Here is a 17,614-nt window from a genome sequence, read left to right on the forward strand (position 1 = left end):
CCCCCCCTCCCCCCCAAATTGTGTAAATCCCCCCCTACATGAATAACCTAAGGGGGGAATTCCCCCCCATTTTGAAAAATGAATTTTAAGCCCTGCAATAGAATAGTAAAATTGGTTGGAAAAAAAAGAGATAAATAACAGTGGGGTAGAATCACTGGCTTACGGTTGCATTTCGTCTTTTGTGACAGGCAAGTACATATTTTCCAGCTGCCAGTGCAATTTCTGGAATTTCGCCCAGGATATATTTTAGCTTACCCTCATTATTTTAATTTAAAACTTCAGGGTGTATGTTTTTGTAAGGAAGGATTCTCTGAGGTCTGTGTAAAATTGACATTCTGTTAGAAAATTTTGCTCTGTTTCTATTTTACTTTCCTGGCAGTGGTGGCACAGCCTGGCTTCTCTTGGTAAGGGACTGTTTGTTATTTATAAACGGGCCCACCGGAGGGATTTTGAGTGCTTCAATCAAAAGTTGCATGACCCTCCCCTGCCTGCAAGAAAATATTCAACGACCCTCCGGCGGTATTTTCAAAAAAGACATGACCCTCCTTGGCTAATTGTCGATATCTTCCGCCCATTTTTTTAAGCGCTGTGAAAACACATCGACTTAGACTACCGTTCTACAATCAACCTCTGCTTTCTGATCTTACACATCACACTTGATGGTGATGTGTATGGTGTAAGATGGTGGCCATTTCAGTAGATTTACTCACTAACATTGTTGTGGAAACACAATAAGCATGGAAACTAAATGCACACTTCCTGCAACTGCATTTGCCTACTTGAAATAAGTTCCTCCTCTAGTAAGTATTCACATGAAATAAAACAATAAAACATTGAGACCATTCAACAAAGCACACTGGGTAATAACAAATTCCACACATTAACTTGTTGCTATGGACTCGTCTCTAGGCTTCCTCAGTCATTATAAAGCTGCTGAAGCTGAACATTATCCAAAACTCAATTTCTCAGACGAGCGTCAATTTGGGAGCTTGCTACACTCCTTCCTTCTCAAATGACTTGAAAAGGCCGTTTGCACAATTTCACAAATAATCACAGGGACCGAAAAATACCTAACATGCCAACTTTTTCATTTTAACTTTTTCCCGCTGTCTTGCCGTTTTAATATTTTCCCGTAGAATATCCCATATTACTGTAATACTCTCATAACATTAGTCCTGCATTCTGGCCTGTCTCTGTGTTGTCCTGTTGTTACCCCCTGCCCTTCCATTGAAACAGATGTATTCAAATCATCGTTTTGCTTGCTTGAATACGAACTCAGAGTGATGTTATCCTACAGTAGGCCTATTTAAGTTAACAACGTGGTTGTCGTGAGAACACGATTCATTAGCGCTTGCAGTGTTCGGCCGTAGGCTACAGTATGTCTACGTGCGCACCTGCCAGGCTACTCAGCTAGCCTATGAGTAGACAAAGAATTCAGCCTGTATATTTACTCCAAGTTGGACTAGCTGCTACCATAACTTACCAACTCTACACTGTAGACCATAAACTGGATATTTATATGACCAATGTAATTGTTCAACTTTATGAAGCAGAATCACGCACTGCTACTTGGGGTTACATGCAGCTATTCCGACATGCCGCTACTGGGGTCTAATTGTCGGCATTAACATTGATTTTTAAGCGTCCCACTATTGCGACATTTTTTTTTCCATTGTCGGAGTAGCGACACTTGACCTTTTCTTTCAAACGTCCTGCCATTCCGACACGAGGTCATTAACAGTGGCGTAGCCAGGATTTTTCAACGGAGTGTACTTTTGCGAAGTAGGCTATAGGCCTAGGGTGGGCCTTTATTTTTTTATTCCAATATGGGCAGCATAGGTCTACAGTAATACAGTAATCGTCCCAACTTTAAACAACACACGAACACACAAACAAAATTCAATCAATTTGCAATGACCATGGCTGAAGAGTATAATATGACTATTCATTAGGCCTACATAATTAGCCCATATGAAACTTGTGCGGCCTTTATTGGTGCGGATTATGCATGCAGCGTATGTGGTAAATTACTGTATTAATATAAATGCCAGTACAATGTTATCATCATTGTACTTAAATCAATGAATGTGATTATGTCCTAGTTACGTGCCCTTTAGTGTCGTACACTGACATTCGTCAATGGGCATAGTCGCCGACCCTCATTAGATGTGGATATTTGGAGGCAAGGATAGCCTTCAAGAAACAAGGTTATCGCAGTTGCTGTGAAACATTCGGCCCTTCTCCAGTCTCTCTCAAAATCAAAACACACCCAATTCACACTTGGACTTTTCGATTATGTTTCTAAATGTTGGGACTGATGGACACTGAACTCTGGGGGTTATTTGAACGTTCGTTATGAAGTGGTTTACTGTAAAAGGAGCGTCGGATATCCTGTCTGTCTTTGCACAATTATAGGGCCATGATAATGCATGCGCTAGGCTAGAGTCGAGAGAAAGAAGACTAAATAAATATGCAGACGTGCAATTCAACAACTGCACACATGACATGTAAAAAATATAAGCCTAGCCTACATTATTGTGTAGTAAATTGAGTTTATCCAACCTGCTGGCAAGCCAAAATGCGTTGCATATGGCTTTATCATTGTCCTCTAAAATGCAATAGCCTATAAGCAACTTGAATATATTGCACACCCAGTGTAAGGGTCCTGTCGTGTTTTGTTTTACCTGTTTAGTGTTTTCCTTCATGTCATGTTTTTTTATTTTAATTCTGACTTGCCACTGCACCTAATGATAATGATGGGAGCTGTTCTGGGAGGATGAAGAGGAGGGGGAAACCACTGAGGAGGATGGACCAGGTCCCTCTCCAGTCCCAGCTCCCCAACGCCCTGGGCCTGCAGTTCTTCCGGTAGCTCCAGCTCCAGTCCCGATTCCAGCTCCAGTCCCGATTCCGGCTCCAGCCCCGAGTGAGGCTCCTGTGCCGGCTCCTGATCCTGCTCTGACTCCGGCCCCGAGTCAGACTCCTATTCTGGCTGAAGCTCCAGTCCCGACTCCGACTCCGGCTCCAGTCGCGAGTTCGACTCCGGCTCCAGTCGCGAGTTCGACTCCGGCTCCAGTCGCGAGTTCGACTCCGGCTCCAGTCGCGAGTTCGACTCCGGCTCCAGTCGCGAGTTCGACTCCGGCTCCAGTCGCGAGTTCGACTCCGGCTCCAGTCGCGAGTTCGACTCCGGCTCCTGCTCCCGCTTCGGATCCGGCTCGGGCTCCCGATCCAGCTCCGACTCGGGCTCCAGTCGCGAGTTCGACTCCGGCTCCGGATCTGGCTCCAGCTCCTGCTCCCGATCCAGCTCCGATTCGGGCTCCCGATCCAGCTCCGACTCGGGATTCCGATCTAGCTCCGACTCGGGATTCCGATCTAGCTCCGACTCGGGCTCCGTCTCTGATCGGCCGCCCAACGGGTCGTCCACCTGATCCTCCGTCCCTGGCCAACCGTCCATCTGACCCTCCGTCTCTGACCGGCCGTCCACCTGACCCTCTGTCCCTGTCCGGCCGGCCGCCCGCCTGACCGGACAGGCCTGACCGGGCGTCCACCGGGTCGTCCACCTGATCCTCCGTCCCTGGCCAACCGTCCGCCTGACCCGCCGTCTCTGACCAGCCGTCCACCGGGTCGTCCACCTGACCCTCCTGCCGTTAGCCCCCTCCGCCCACCCTGTTTGGACCTTTTTTTGTTTGGGCCGTCTGGAATCCGACCCTTGGAGGGGGGTTAATGTAAGGGTCCTGTCGTGTTTTGTTTTCCCGGTTTAGTGTTTTCCTTCATGTCTGCTCCTCTTGTTTACTTCCTGTGTCCTGTTCCATGTGTTTCTTTGTTTGTTTTGCCATGTGTTTCTGTTCCCTGTGCCCGTGTCTCCGCCCCTCACTTGATCCGCGTTAGTCTGTTAATTATGGTTTCCACCGGTCTCTTGTTTTACCTTGTTCATTGTCCACCTGTGCCCTGTTACCCCTGTGTATTTAAACCCTCTGTCTCCCCTCAGTCTTCGTTGGTTATTAGTCAATGTGTGTTGTGTTACACAAGGTTTGTTTAGTTGGGAATAAAGATTCTTGTAACTCTTAAAATTGCCTTGCCGTACTTTGCCCTGCATTGGGTCAAGCCCTTGCAACCGTGACAACCAGTTTGAACACCCTGATGGACACTGAACTCTGGGGGTTATTTGAACGTTCACTGAAATGGTTTAGGCTAGTGGAGCGTGAGAATTCCGCCCGTCTTTGCGCAATTGCATTGATTGATGGCCATTAATTAATTAATATAGCCTAGGTGGCCTGCACGCACAGAGTTTGTTTGATGCATGGAGTTTCCGACCGTTCTCCCCTGAGAGCTTAGAGAATTACATGAGGAGAGCTACCTGTGTTTTACATAATGTTTAACTGGCTAGTTCAAAATCACTTAAGGTTTTGACTGAAATGTGTGCCGATATCAATTATTAGGAAAAACATTGTTTGGAGTGGATGGTGGGTGGATTGTTGATGTCTGCAGGTGCAGATGACATGACTACAGCTCATCCATGCATGTTGGAATTTGATAGGATACAGGAACTGCAGAGATAAATTGAAAATGAGGATTGGTAATGTCGGAATAGCGGTACTAAAAAAAAATCTGAGTTGGGGCATGTCTAAATAGAGGCATGTCATAATAGAGGGTCGTCGTTATAACGGGATGTCATAATAAAGAGTGAACCCCCTACTTGGAACGTAACACATTTTTGTTGGCAGGAGAGAGAATGACGGCGATTAACAAATTGCACTTGTTGCTGGTTACCAATAAATAGGGCCTACTATATATTTTTTTGCAAACAACAAAAACAGAAAGGATGGAGACAGCAAAGCTAGAGATGGGCAGGAACAAGGTCAATTGGTAGAAATGCTTGTCAAAATGTTAGGAGCTGGATGTGTGGATGAATGGAGCACAATTTGTAGGCTATGCTTTATGTTAAGCATGCACACTGTTTAAAGTTAGGCTACACGGTAAACTACAAGTAAACCAAAGTTAAATTTAGCTTTTTTAGGGCTGGATAAAGTTGACCAAATGGATATAGGCTGTTAGGCGTGAATAAAGTAGGCTACTTTGTTGCTCCAACCTTCCAACGTTAATGGGGACGAATGTTGACATTTTCTGTATTTTGCGTAAGAAACCCGGGAAATCTCCCTTATTTTCATTGTTCAATGTTGACAGAGCTATGGAACGAAAGAGAACGTTATATGGCGACAGAAATCAACAATCAAACAAGCCACTTTGATTTTTTGTTGTTTTCATTAATACAAAAGATGGGTGACCCCCCACTCCTAGACAAAAAAAAAATGAGGTGACCCTCCCCTCAACAAAGAATAAAAAGACATGACCCTCCCCTATATTCCTCCGGTGGACCCGTTTATAAATAACAAACAGTCCCTAATGTTCTGTGGTTAGGATTGGTGTTCTGCAGGTACCTTGTTTGGTCCTCTGCATGTTGCGGCTGCCAGAAGAACTGGCAGGTGGCATGGAGAGTGCAGGCCAGTTGGCACTGCCAGGCACTGGAGGTGGGCAACGTCTGGAGGATCTCACCCACAAACACCACCCTGTGCTGGAGGATCTCACCCACAGCACAACCATCTGCACACACACACACACACACACACACACACACACACACACACACACACACACACACACACTCACTTAGATGCATATTGTCCTTACACTGCACATACACAACACATCCCAGAAACACACCCTCTTTCTCACACACACAAATTTGTCTTTATACATTCTGCATACTCGGTCATCGGCACACATTCTAGTTATGATGGTGAGAGTTAACTAGATGAGACACTGATCAGTAAGAAATTGTGGCTTGTGTGTATGAGAAGGTGTGTGTCCACTTGTGAAGGTATGTGTGTGTGTGAACCGGCCTGAGTGAATCTGTAGACTAAAGAGCATCTTGTCTCCAGTGCTGCAGTAGTAGGAGCCTCCATCCTTTTCTTGCACAGAATCTATGTGCAGCTGGGCTCGTCCTGACGCCACCTGGCATCCCGTGCTGTTCCCACAGCCCCCCTGGCAGTCCGACAGGCAAGAGAGGGTCACAGCGCCCCCTGGTGGGAGAGTGGTGTTCAGAGGACACCTCTGGTACACAGTGGCAAGGGGTGGTGATGTCCCATCAGACTCTACACCTACACAGACAAGACAGGACACAGGAAGGAAGATAAGACACCAGGAAATGGGATCACAACATGATAACTGTGAAGGGTGGGAGGAGCAACAATATGTGTAATTTAGCTGCATTTGGGATGGGCAAAGCGAGGCTTTATGAAACACCGAAACCTTTGAAGCAATTGTGCCGAATTGTTCTGAAGCTTTGAAACAATTCCGACACCTCAGAGCTGTTTAGGGTGAAACAAATCTATTAAAGTCTGTGGCTCACTGTGTTACCTGTGTTCATAGTCTTGGTCAAAAGCTAAGCAGTGATGCCTTTGGTTAATTACTGGCTGGGAGACCACATGAAGTGACAATAAAGAGAATCTTATTGCTGCCGCTAGTGTTCTCTAAATCACTTTCTTCTTATAAAAACTCTCAATGTCGCAATGTGTTTGCTTTTTGACCATTCTGAGAGTTCAGTTGTAACTGTGTGGTTTCAACGTGCGGGCACGCCTGCTGCCAACACAGGTGAAATGCACCGAAGGTTCACTTAACTTTGGTCACATGACATAGGGATTTTGAACGATGTTTCGAAGCAGTGGTCACATGACACTTGTGCTTCGAAGCCTCGACACTGATTTTGAGACGTCGATTTTGAAAGTCACACCCCTACATTTCTCAGTGATTCTTCATTAAAATGTGAATGATACTGTAGCGTTTCACTAAGAGCCAGAGTTTCATGAACTAGTTTAATGTCACAAAGCACACAATGCAGCATAAAACACAGCGGGCCGTGTCAGGCCCAGAACCAAAAGAGACTTCCTCGAACCGTAGCCTATATTCCCCGGGGGTCCCGCCCCCTCTCACCAGGCTGCCAACCATGAGCGTGCCCGGGGTTATGCATAGCACGGGCACTCCCTGATTGACAGCCGGTCACTACATTACTATAAGCAAGTTGTGTAGTCTCTCTGAAATATTAGTTCCTTAACACAGTTACGTTTGGGGAGCTGTGGCATAAGTGACAGTGAGTTCCTGGTTCTGCCCATTAACAGCTACAGATGTTCCAAAACACTCGTTTAGTTCATTAGCTGACAATGAAATATCCATAGGCAGACATGGGCCTACTGTATCTCTGTAACTCCAGATACCACATGGCTAACATTGGCTCCATAAAGCCTGTGTGGGATCATTTTTACATGTAGTAAAACAGCATTCCTCCTCAGCAGTGTTTGCTCCGAAAATTTACTGGACTGGGACGTATATCTTATAATTTCTCTCACACATAATGGGGTTGGTTTAAAGGGACCATTAGCAAACAGACTAGTATAGTATTAACATCTCCAGTCTCAGTCCAGGAATATAAGGAAACTCCAGAGTGATTGCATTTTGTGATGAAATCTATTCATGAGACCCCGGATCCAGAATACTTAGAAAAATGGTACCAATTAGGACATACAGTTAAGACTGTTGAAATAGCCGGTGTAATTACAAGTAAAGCTACTTTGCAGATGTAGTAGACCTGTCACCTGGTCTGACATATTTGTTTGCAAACTTAATATTCTTATCTCCCTGTTGATTTTTTATTTAGTTAAGGTGTGGTAAATGCCAAAGACTGGACGTATGTCCAACACACCTTGGGTATTATAATCATAAAAGAAAATGTTTCCAAAAATGGTGTTTTTGTAAAAGTCACCCCTGTGCAGAGACAGTTCTTTGAACAGCTTTCCTTCTGGCTCAATTTGATGTAGTTTACTCTCACTCTCTCCTATTATTTCTGTCCAAGCAGCTGAATTGGTAGCCCAATTTAGGGCATGTATTTAAGCTAATGGGAATCAATTTGTATTTATATAATATAGTCATTATATTATATACAACATAAAGATTGGATAGCAATATTGTGGAATGCCATTCAATTCCCTACAGCTCTGGTTGTCGTAAAATTCACCACCCACACGGCAAATAAAGAGGTTATCAGCTTGGGCAATAGGAGGGCTGACGCGGCAGCAAAGTCCGGCTTTACACGACAACGCTCCCGGGTGAAACCGACAAAATATTTTGTATGTGTCTATCGTTTAGACGGCGACAGCGTTTTGGGGGCTTAAAAACGCAAACAAATGAAGCCACCCTCCAGAGTGGAAATCTTAAAGACGCTCCACCGTAGCGTTCCCGTCTAAAGGGTTGAAAACGCAAAAGTGTGCTCTGAGCTGCTCACGCTGGCTATCCTAGTTGATGTCATATCCATGTGCAGTACAGACAAACAACAAACGTCGGACTATTTCCATCAGTCGGACATTCAAGTTGCCTTAGCTGCTTATGATAGCTATTCAGGAGTCCTTTCAGTAGCATAATGAGTGTCTCTACATGAAGCATTGAGAACCTTGTAAGTGTACAGGCAGTTTATTTAAAAAGAAACACATTACCGTTCACGTCTGGTTCACATACAGGCAGGCGCCTTGGGAAAACAGAACTCTGGCACTACGGAGAGAAGTAGAAGAAAGTGCAGAGACCACCAACGTTTCTGAAACCACATTTCTGAACAAATACCAGATGTAGTTACGTCTGAAGAGGCTTTAAAGGAAGCATAAAAAGCATCAGATAATAAGGAAAGATGGAAATGGAAGAATTGTAAGGACAGAACACATGGTCTGTGTGTACATACACACGACAGACAGGCCGGTTCTTCCAAGGTCTTGTTTTCACAGTATTGCTAAACTATCAATGGCTTAGACCAAAGGGTCGTCAAATGGCGGGCCGCAGCCCGAGTGATCTTATTCGGACCCGGAGCATAATTTCCTAATTTAGATTTTCACATAAGATTTCAAAGCTGCGATAAATGTTTTGTAGGTTAGGATAACAGCATTTACTTCAGTAGCTTCAGGAACCATAATTTCACTTGCTATTCAGCCAGTGAAATCTGAGCATTCTGATAAGTCGAGTCAGTGAGTAAAGTTACTATGGTGAAGAGACTCACTGATAGCCTGAAACGAGCGAGGAGAGGAGACAGGACGAGAAACAATCAGAAGGATATCTAAGTTAGCGATAAGTAATTATTTATTTTCAGTTAATGGATTGCTAAAAGAGGAGAAAGCTAGAGCAGAAACAGAGCTTTATATAACGATACTATGCAAAACTGTCACGTCCATAACGCCAACTAAATAGGCTACCATGGCATTTGTGGCTACCATTGTGGTTTTCTTCAGAGAAAAACTTTAGGAGTTCCATCACTACGGTCTTAGCAGTGATTTTTCTTAAAGGAACAGCCTCGGGAAAACGTGTAGCAACACATAATTGTTAATAAATATTGATATCCATTCCTGGATCGTGTGAGTGGACCAACCAAGAAAAGGCCCTTTTCTGACTGACTTTGACTTCTCGCCAAAATCAGTCAGAGAAGCTGAAAACAAAGACTCTTTTCTAACTAGCTTTGACTTCTCGCCAGAACCAGCCAGAGAAGCAATGGACAAATTGTTCAAATTACAAAAGAACAAATCTGACAAATCAAAATCAATGAGAGAAGAGGAGCGTTCTTTTTCCTCCGGGGAAGTGGAAGCTTTTTGGGCGAGTGATCGCGCAGGTGGGGAAAACTTCTGCTGGCTTGTGCACACACTCATGCTCTGCTGCTGCACACACTCATGCTCTGCTGCACACACTCATGCTCTGCTGGCTTGTCAGGCACAGCAACAACCTGAGGCAGAATTTCCTAATTTATTTTCCCCCATACAGAATTTCCCCCAATGTCATTTCCTAAAATGAGGGAAACACCTGGAATAGGCAAAGACTGACGGACCCCCACAGCAACTAGTAAGCACGTTAGACTGTAACTGGATGTGATGAAGTGGTACAACAGTGAACCCCATTTCAAAGCCACGGACTAACACACTCGTGCCAGTTTTCGTTGTGTCAGACAAGGGCAGGACACCCTGCAATATGAAAGACTGTGCTGCGCCGGTGTCTCGCAAAATACGAACAGCTGTTTTATGTTCGTCACCGGGCAAAGACACAAAACCGTTGCTAAGAAAAGGTTCATAACCTGTCTTTATGTCACAGGGGAGTTCGAGACCAGGCACAGCAGATTTCGGAACTGTTTTAATCAAGCCACAACCTTTCGCAGAATGTTTCTTTTTCAAAACGGGACAGTCTGCCACCAAGTGTCCGGGCTTTTTGCAATAGAAACACGTCTGCTCAGTTACTAGAAGGTTGGACCACTTTCTCAACGGTAGTAAACTGAGATGACTCCGACCTGTGCCTGTCTTTGAAACTAACACGATGGGTCAAGACAAATTCATCGGCCATGACAGCAGCTTCACGCAGTTTCAACCTAACGCTCATTAAGGTAAGTGGAAACAGCACTTGGCAAACAGTTTTTAAAATCTTCAAGTAACATTAACTCGCGCAGTTTACCCAGGCTATTTACCTCTTTAGCAGAGCACCAGCGGTCAAAAAGCGTCTCCTTTTCCCATGCAAACTCGAGATAGGTTTGACGGTCAGTTTTCTTATATCGCCTAAAGCGCTGCCTATAGGCTTCAGGAACGAGCTGATAACACCGCAAGATAGCTGACTTAACCTCATCATAATTAGAACTTTGTTCCAGGGAGAGTGACGCGTAAACTTCTTGAGCGCGGCCAGTGAGAACAGACTGAATCAAGAGAGGCCAAACCGTCTTAGGCCACTTGAGTTAATGCAACCTTCTCAAAATGTGGAAAATACTTTTCGATATCTTTCTCTATGAACGGTGGAACGAGTCTGATGTGCTTACTGATATCGAAAGACGCTGAATTAGTAAGATCCATATTTTCCTCTATAGCCTTCACTTCAAGCCGTCTCAACTCCAGTTCATTTTGGGAAGCTCTAAGGCGCAACTCTTCTTTCATTATCTAATTCTTTCTCTCGAATTGATAGTTCTTTTAAACGAATGGCCTCCTTCATATCGACAGGTGGCAGAATTCCCTTCTCAACTAAATGGGGTAGCAAAACAGACTTGACAGTGTGTTTTAAGCGCTTTTCAGCACTGGACAATTCAATGTGGAATATGCTCGCTACCTCCAGGAGTGGATCCTTGGTGAGGCTATGAAAGGCCTCCACCGAGGGTTCATCAGCAAACTCCTGTGCCACCGAAGTCATGGTTGTAATCGATCAAATCAAAACAAACAAACAAAAATCGAAAGGCTGCAATATAAACTTCAAAACGAAGTGGCCACAAAATTCCCCTAAAAGATGACCACGACTTTTCGGGTTTTACCAAAACCACGCCACAACACTAAACTAACAGGACGATAGGAGACTAGATGAACAAAAGGGTCAAAAACCCTGGAAATCACAGCAGCCCACTAAATCTAATCCCCGACACTATCGACCCGTAAAGCACCACAATTGTAGTGCGCAAAACTACAAATTTGGAAGCGACAAACAAAAGGAGTATGAAAACTGGATGATTCGCTGCTGCACCGCAACCCCTACTTACCTATACCAAAAAAAAACAACTAACTGAAACCTCGCTAATCTTCAGTGGGTTCCCTACCCGGCATACATTATCCGTCAAACTCGTGAGGAAGCAGCAGACCGATGGTGCAGTCTACAGCAAGCCTCCGAAACAGACCGAATAAGGATTACCACCTAAAAAAAAGAAACTAAAATAATAAAGTGGTAGACTCTCTGTCCACCCGGCGGCTACCTGATTGAGATGCACACTACTACATCCAGAAAAAAATACTCACCAAAAGTCGCGTTCCCAAAACCTGCCACGTCCTAATACGAAAAAAAGTTCAAACGGAGGATGAAGACCCCATGTTACAGCCAGCCAGGTTAGATGCAACACAAATTGACAAACAGTCAAAGGGGCTCGATGTCTAGGGGTATTTATTTACAAAAATATTAATACATAATTAAGAAATTTAAGGACAACTGAAAATAAACAATGTAGAGAAACGACGGCACGACCTAGTGAGCGTGGAGGGCACCCGGTCTTGGCACAAGGCCAAAGCAAATGGCAAAAGGCATCCAACAGACCGCCAGGCACAGGTATATATATGGAGAAGCTCCACCCCTCACACAGGTCACACCTGAAGATAATAATAGAACAGAACAGAGAAAGCAGAGCAGCCAAAAAGGACATGATGGAAACTACCCCACCTATGGGTAGAAGAGGGACGTAACACAGCGCGGCATTCAAAGTGTTAAGGCGGCAGGTCTGTGTTGCTAAGGCAGCCGCTACTGAAACCCTGCAGTAGTAACTGTGTGATGAGTGTTGTGTTGTTGTAGTCAGTAGTAACTGTGTGTAATGAGTGTTGTGTTGTTGTAGTCAGTTGTAGCTGTGTGTAATGAGTGTTGTGTTGTTGTAGTCAGTTGTAGCTGTGTGTGATGTACCTGAGCAGATGACTCCAGCATCTTCATAATGCCCACAGTTATGTGTTCCAAACCCTCTGAATGGGCAGCTCTGTAGAGTCTGTTCTGTCCCTGTGCATTTTACGTCATCCATCCAGATCGGTCCAGACCCACGTCCGAAGTGAGGATTGAAGTGGTACCAAGTGGTGACGGCCTGCACAGCTGATCCACAGTCCAGCTGTCTGCACACGACCTCAGCATCCTTAATGTCCCAGTGATCATCACACACGGTGCCCCATTCTCCCTCATGGAGCACCTCCACTCTGCCTGAGCAGCGCCCGTCTCCCTTCACCAGACGCACCTCAGCAGCGCCACCTGCAGACACACAACAGCAACAACAGCTGTCACATGACCAACCAGGATAGGCATCACATGACCAGCCAGGATAGAAATCACATGACCAGCCAGGATAGGTATCACATGACCAGCCAGGATAGGCATCACATGACCAGCCAGGATAGGTATCACATGACCAGCCAGGATAGGTATCACATGACCAGCCAGGATAGAAATCACATGACCAGCCAGGATAGGTATCACATGACCAGCCAGGATAGAAATCACATGACCAGCCAGGATAGAAATCACATGACCAGCCAGGATAGAAATCACATGACCAGCCAGGATAGAAATCACATGACCAGCCAGGATAGGTATCACATGACCAGCCAGGATAGAAATCACATGACCAGCCAGGATAGAAATCACATGACCAGCCAGGATAGAAATCACATGACCAGCCAGGATAGGTATCACATGACCAGCCAGGATAGGTATCACATGACCAGCCAGGATAGGTATCACATGACCAGCCAGGATAGGCATCACATGACCAGCTGGAACAGCCATCACATTTGTTAGCATTTGAGACTATTCACTGCGGTGTTCAGAGAACTGAGAGACATAGGGATCAGCAGTAGGGATCAGCAGTAGGGATCAGCAGGGATCAGCAGTAGGGATCAGCAGTAGGGTTGACTACTGCAATGGGCTTGATAGGCCTTCTCAAAACACTACCAAGCCAGGTGGTACAAAATGCAGCAATGAGGGTTATTACAAAAAACAAAACAACTGTCCATGTCACTCCTATACTTAAATCCCTGCACTGGTTTCCAATAACTTAATAACAGCCAATAACGTAATACTTTTAATTTAATAAAGCACATAACGTAAACTGGCAATAACATAATTACATTTCTGAACCATCAACTGAACTTTCTGAACTTTTTGCCAATAATGTAATTTAAAATGCAAAAAATAATAATAACTGGAACTGGAAATAATATACTACACATACTCTTATTATTACACAGGGAATATTATGTAGGGGTATCAGGGGTCTCCAACTTTTTATTCTCCAAGAGCTACTTGACAAAATGAACATGGGCAAGAGCTACCCATGTTTAGTATTAGTTAGTATTAGTAGTAACATTTATTCACAAAAGCTGATCTCCATCCAAAGCAGCTTTGCGTGTTAAGGCTCTTTTTTTGAACACCTTTCCTTTCTGTGTTTGTACACTGTGAATTTGAATTTGGATTTTAACAGGTTTACCAAGTGACTGTTCTCAGATTTATGAGCTTTTTACTTTAACCTTTTGGAGAGTTACTCAGAAACAGGTGGGGAGATACTGGTAGCTTGTGAGCTAGCCTACCTGTTGGAGACTCCTGGTTCAAATGTACCCATTTTTCTTATATTCAGCCATTAAGGAGGCAGAGATGCAGAATGTCTTTTAAAATTGAGCCCCAGCCTGGCTCTCTGTCAGATGCTGAATCTAGCTCTGTCTCAGCCTGAACCTAGCCATCTGTTCTGTCTCAGAACTGGACAAAGAGAATGACATTAGTGTTCTGAAGCTCTACAAGGCTGATGGACACCACAGTGTTCACCGTCTCAGTACAGAAGAGAGTGATATCCAGCCGATGGAAAGAGACACCCCCCCCCCCCAAGGGCTCCAGACTAACTTTTTGCACTGGTTGCACTGGTGCGCCTAACTTTTTTTCATAGGTGCACCAGCACAAAAGTTAGGTGCACCCAAATGTTCAACCACATGGCATTTAACACCGCAGCAGGTTCACTTTCTTTCCTTAGTTACTGTCCTATATAGGTTGTCCTATGACTTATGATTTACAATTCTACAAGAAAAGTAACTTAATGAAGTGTTGGTGCTTTAAGTGCTCCACTGAGCTGAAATTTAAACTTAAAACATCTCAAGATGAACTAAATAAAAATAACAGTGAGTAAATTAACAGTGCACATCTTTTAAGGGCTTCAAACTGCACATCTCATGGCTCAATGTCCTATCCTTCATGATCTTTAGGCCTTGGCTAAACCTCGCCAGAATACATAGAAATGTATTTGAGCACAATTTAAAGAGATGTTCCAGCCTGGGGGATTTTTATGTGATTTTGCAATGATGATTGCAATAATCATTTGACAGCCCCACAATGCAATTTACTTTTTAATTTTAGTATTTTTAAATTTTCAATAAGAACATCACTATGGTTAATGCAGTAACAAAATGGTAGGCCTATTATTATAGGCTATTGCAATGACTTGCCATGCTCGATCTAAATGTGTCGATTCAATTCACCATACACAATGACCACAGTTATACATGCAGGGAATATTCGGGCTTTAAATGTAGCAGCGATATTCGGTTTGCGCCAAATACCGGATTAAATTGATTGATGCCATCAGAATGAGTTTACACAACTCGCGCGCAAAACGAATATTGCTGTTGAAAACCGGGTTACTCCCTGCATGTAACTGAGGTCAATGACGCACTCCTTTTCGGGGATATATGTATCTCTGTCGTTCGGGAAGGCCTTGTATGCATTGTTCGCAATTCTAAGACGTCTTTTCATCTGCAATGACTCCTATATATTTGTGGCATTCCTGTACGTCGGGTTTACGTTCAAACTATTTTTTCTGGTAAATAATTATTTCGGACTGAACTTGGTGAAGGGAAGTTTTACTAGGCCTATCGTAGGCAACGATAAACTTGATCATCATCTCGGGCTCGTCTGATCGGTTTGCTGCTGCCAGCCGCCGAAAGGCAGTGGGGAGAAGGGACATTTATCTCGGCCTATGTGACTATGGGGGGTTTTTCCTGCCATTAATAAAATTAAAATGAAAACAGTGAAATTAAAATGAAAAACTTGTTTTGCCAGTGTCAGAGGAATTATCCTGCCAAATTTAAAAAAAAAAAAAATGAAATATACATTTGGCTTTTAATTTTCCTGATAAACACGATACATTTGTGACAAAAATAAAAAATAAATTGAAAACGTCATTTTTTTTCCATTACCATCCTGGTATATTACTGCCAAAAATGAAAATGAAAATGTTAGTTGGAAAATGAAAATGCAAACTTCACTTTGACTTTGCCTTTTCCTGACAATGCGCACAATGTATGCCAAAATGATAAATAAAATGAAAACTGACACCTGCTTGCGATTTATTTTCCATTTCTCGATTTTCATTTTCATTTTCAAGTTCACAACATGCAAATGAGCTGCATTGTTAATGAGATGTATGTGGGTGGTGCTCTGGTGACGACAAATTAAATGCGCCTACCATGATCATGATTTAGCTTTAGATCAATAAACGCGGTTGGTTGACGGCAAGATGGCAGCCAGATCGGTCCAAGACGAGGCCGTAGCGGCCCTAGAGACCCCTTGTATCACACGAGGCCGGCCCAGGCAGGATATCCCTGCCGAGACGATTACAGCCTATGTGCAGTTAGGAATGACCGCAACAAAAATCACGAGCCTGCTCAATTCGTCGGAGAGGACAGTACGGCGTAGAATGCAGGAGCTTGGATTTAGGTACTGTCCTCTCAGACGAATTGAGCAGGATATCCCTGCCGAGACGATTACAGCCTATGTGCAGTTAGGAATGACCGCAACAAAAATGGCGAGCCTGCTCAATTCGTCGGAGAGGACAGTACCTAAATCCAAGCTCCTGCATTCTACTGCCCCCATAATAACCAGCTGATAATTTAATAACCAGCCAATAACATTAGCAAAACGTTATTAGGGGTTTGCACGGCGTGTCATCAGATCTGGACGTCGCCATATTGGAGATACTCGCCTCATTAGAAAGCATTAGGCACTGAAGTAAATCCCAAACATCGTCAAGGAAAATGGTTAATTATTGCCGTGTTTTAGGTTGTACCAATAGGTCCGACTGAGAAAAACATCTGGTGTAGGTATCGACTTCCAAAAGTTATTAAAAAACCAGGGAGAAAGGAGAATAATGTCAGAAGTTATCAGAGGAAGGGGGGCGCTTGTGGTTGAACTTGGTACTTCGTCTCCCTCACCCAACTCATATGGATCTGCGCTGCCAATAAACCGTAATTTCTCGAAATATCGCGCATTTTCTTGTGGTCCAAGTCCTGTCCTATATGGCTTTGCATCTTAGACGCATTTTGATGAGCTTTTCTGTTGTTTAGACACGGCTACAATCACGTAAGATATCCAAAGTGCATAATATTCCATTGTACTTCATTCACTGAGTATCGCCAATATGGCCGCGCGTGCTGGGTTACCATGGTTACCGGCCAGAACGTGACGTCCGTGCAAACCCCTAATTACTAGAGATGCACCGATTGATTGCCTGGTGACCGGCATTGGCCGATTTTTACATGATCAGCCATGACCCGTGACCACGGCAGTTCAGTCTGAGATTTTATACTGGTCAAAACCACGCGCCATACTTAAAACAATATCAGCGCGCTGAGTTTAGAAAGTTTGAAGAAGCTAAGGTCCAACACTCAGGGCTGGATGTAGCCTACAAAGAAAGCGCTAATACCGAGTTTTTGTCTGTACGCAGAAAGAACACTGTGCTTTGCGTGGAATTTACAATGTCATTTCATTACGTAAACAGCGCTCATCACTGCCTGTCCCTGCCCCATCTACAACATAGAATTGCGTGCCCACAGCTGAACCACTAGCGCAGTAGAATGGAGTTAACTGATTGTGACATAAAAAGAATCAAAGTTTAGCAATCGTACACAGTAACTTTTTTTTTCCTTCACGATTTTACTGATTATTGCTCGGTATTCCAGTGGTGTAAAGTTTCTCCTACAGTATCATTCTGCCGTAATCTCAGAAGTCT

General features: G+C 44.1%; 1 protein-coding gene across 4 annotated transcripts in view; it reads right to left on the reverse strand.

Moving 5' to 3' along the window:
* LOC121684380 overlaps nt 1-17,614 on the reverse strand; it is a 69,518-nt gene that overhangs the window by 38,980 nt on the left and 12,924 nt on the right. For 3 of the 4 annotated variants that reach the window (XM_042064389.1, XM_042064386.1, XM_042064387.1), the window contains 3 exons: nt 12,484-12,816; nt 5,898-6,155; nt 5,436-5,598 (listed from right to left, as the gene is read on the reverse strand). In XM_042064389.1, coding sequence (XP_041920323.1) covers nt 5,436-5,598; nt 5,898-6,155; nt 12,484-12,816 — 754 coding nt within the window. The remainder of the gene's footprint in view (nt 1-5,435; nt 5,599-5,897; nt 6,156-12,483; nt 12,817-17,614) is intronic. The other variant, XM_042064388.1, reaches the window with a different exon arrangement.

This window comes from Alosa sapidissima, chromosome 15, assembly GCF_018492685.1.
Source record: "Alosa sapidissima isolate fAloSap1 chromosome 15, fAloSap1.pri, whole genome shotgun sequence".
Classification (NCBI taxonomy): Eukaryota; Metazoa; Chordata; class Actinopteri; order Clupeiformes; family Clupeidae; genus Alosa; species Alosa sapidissima.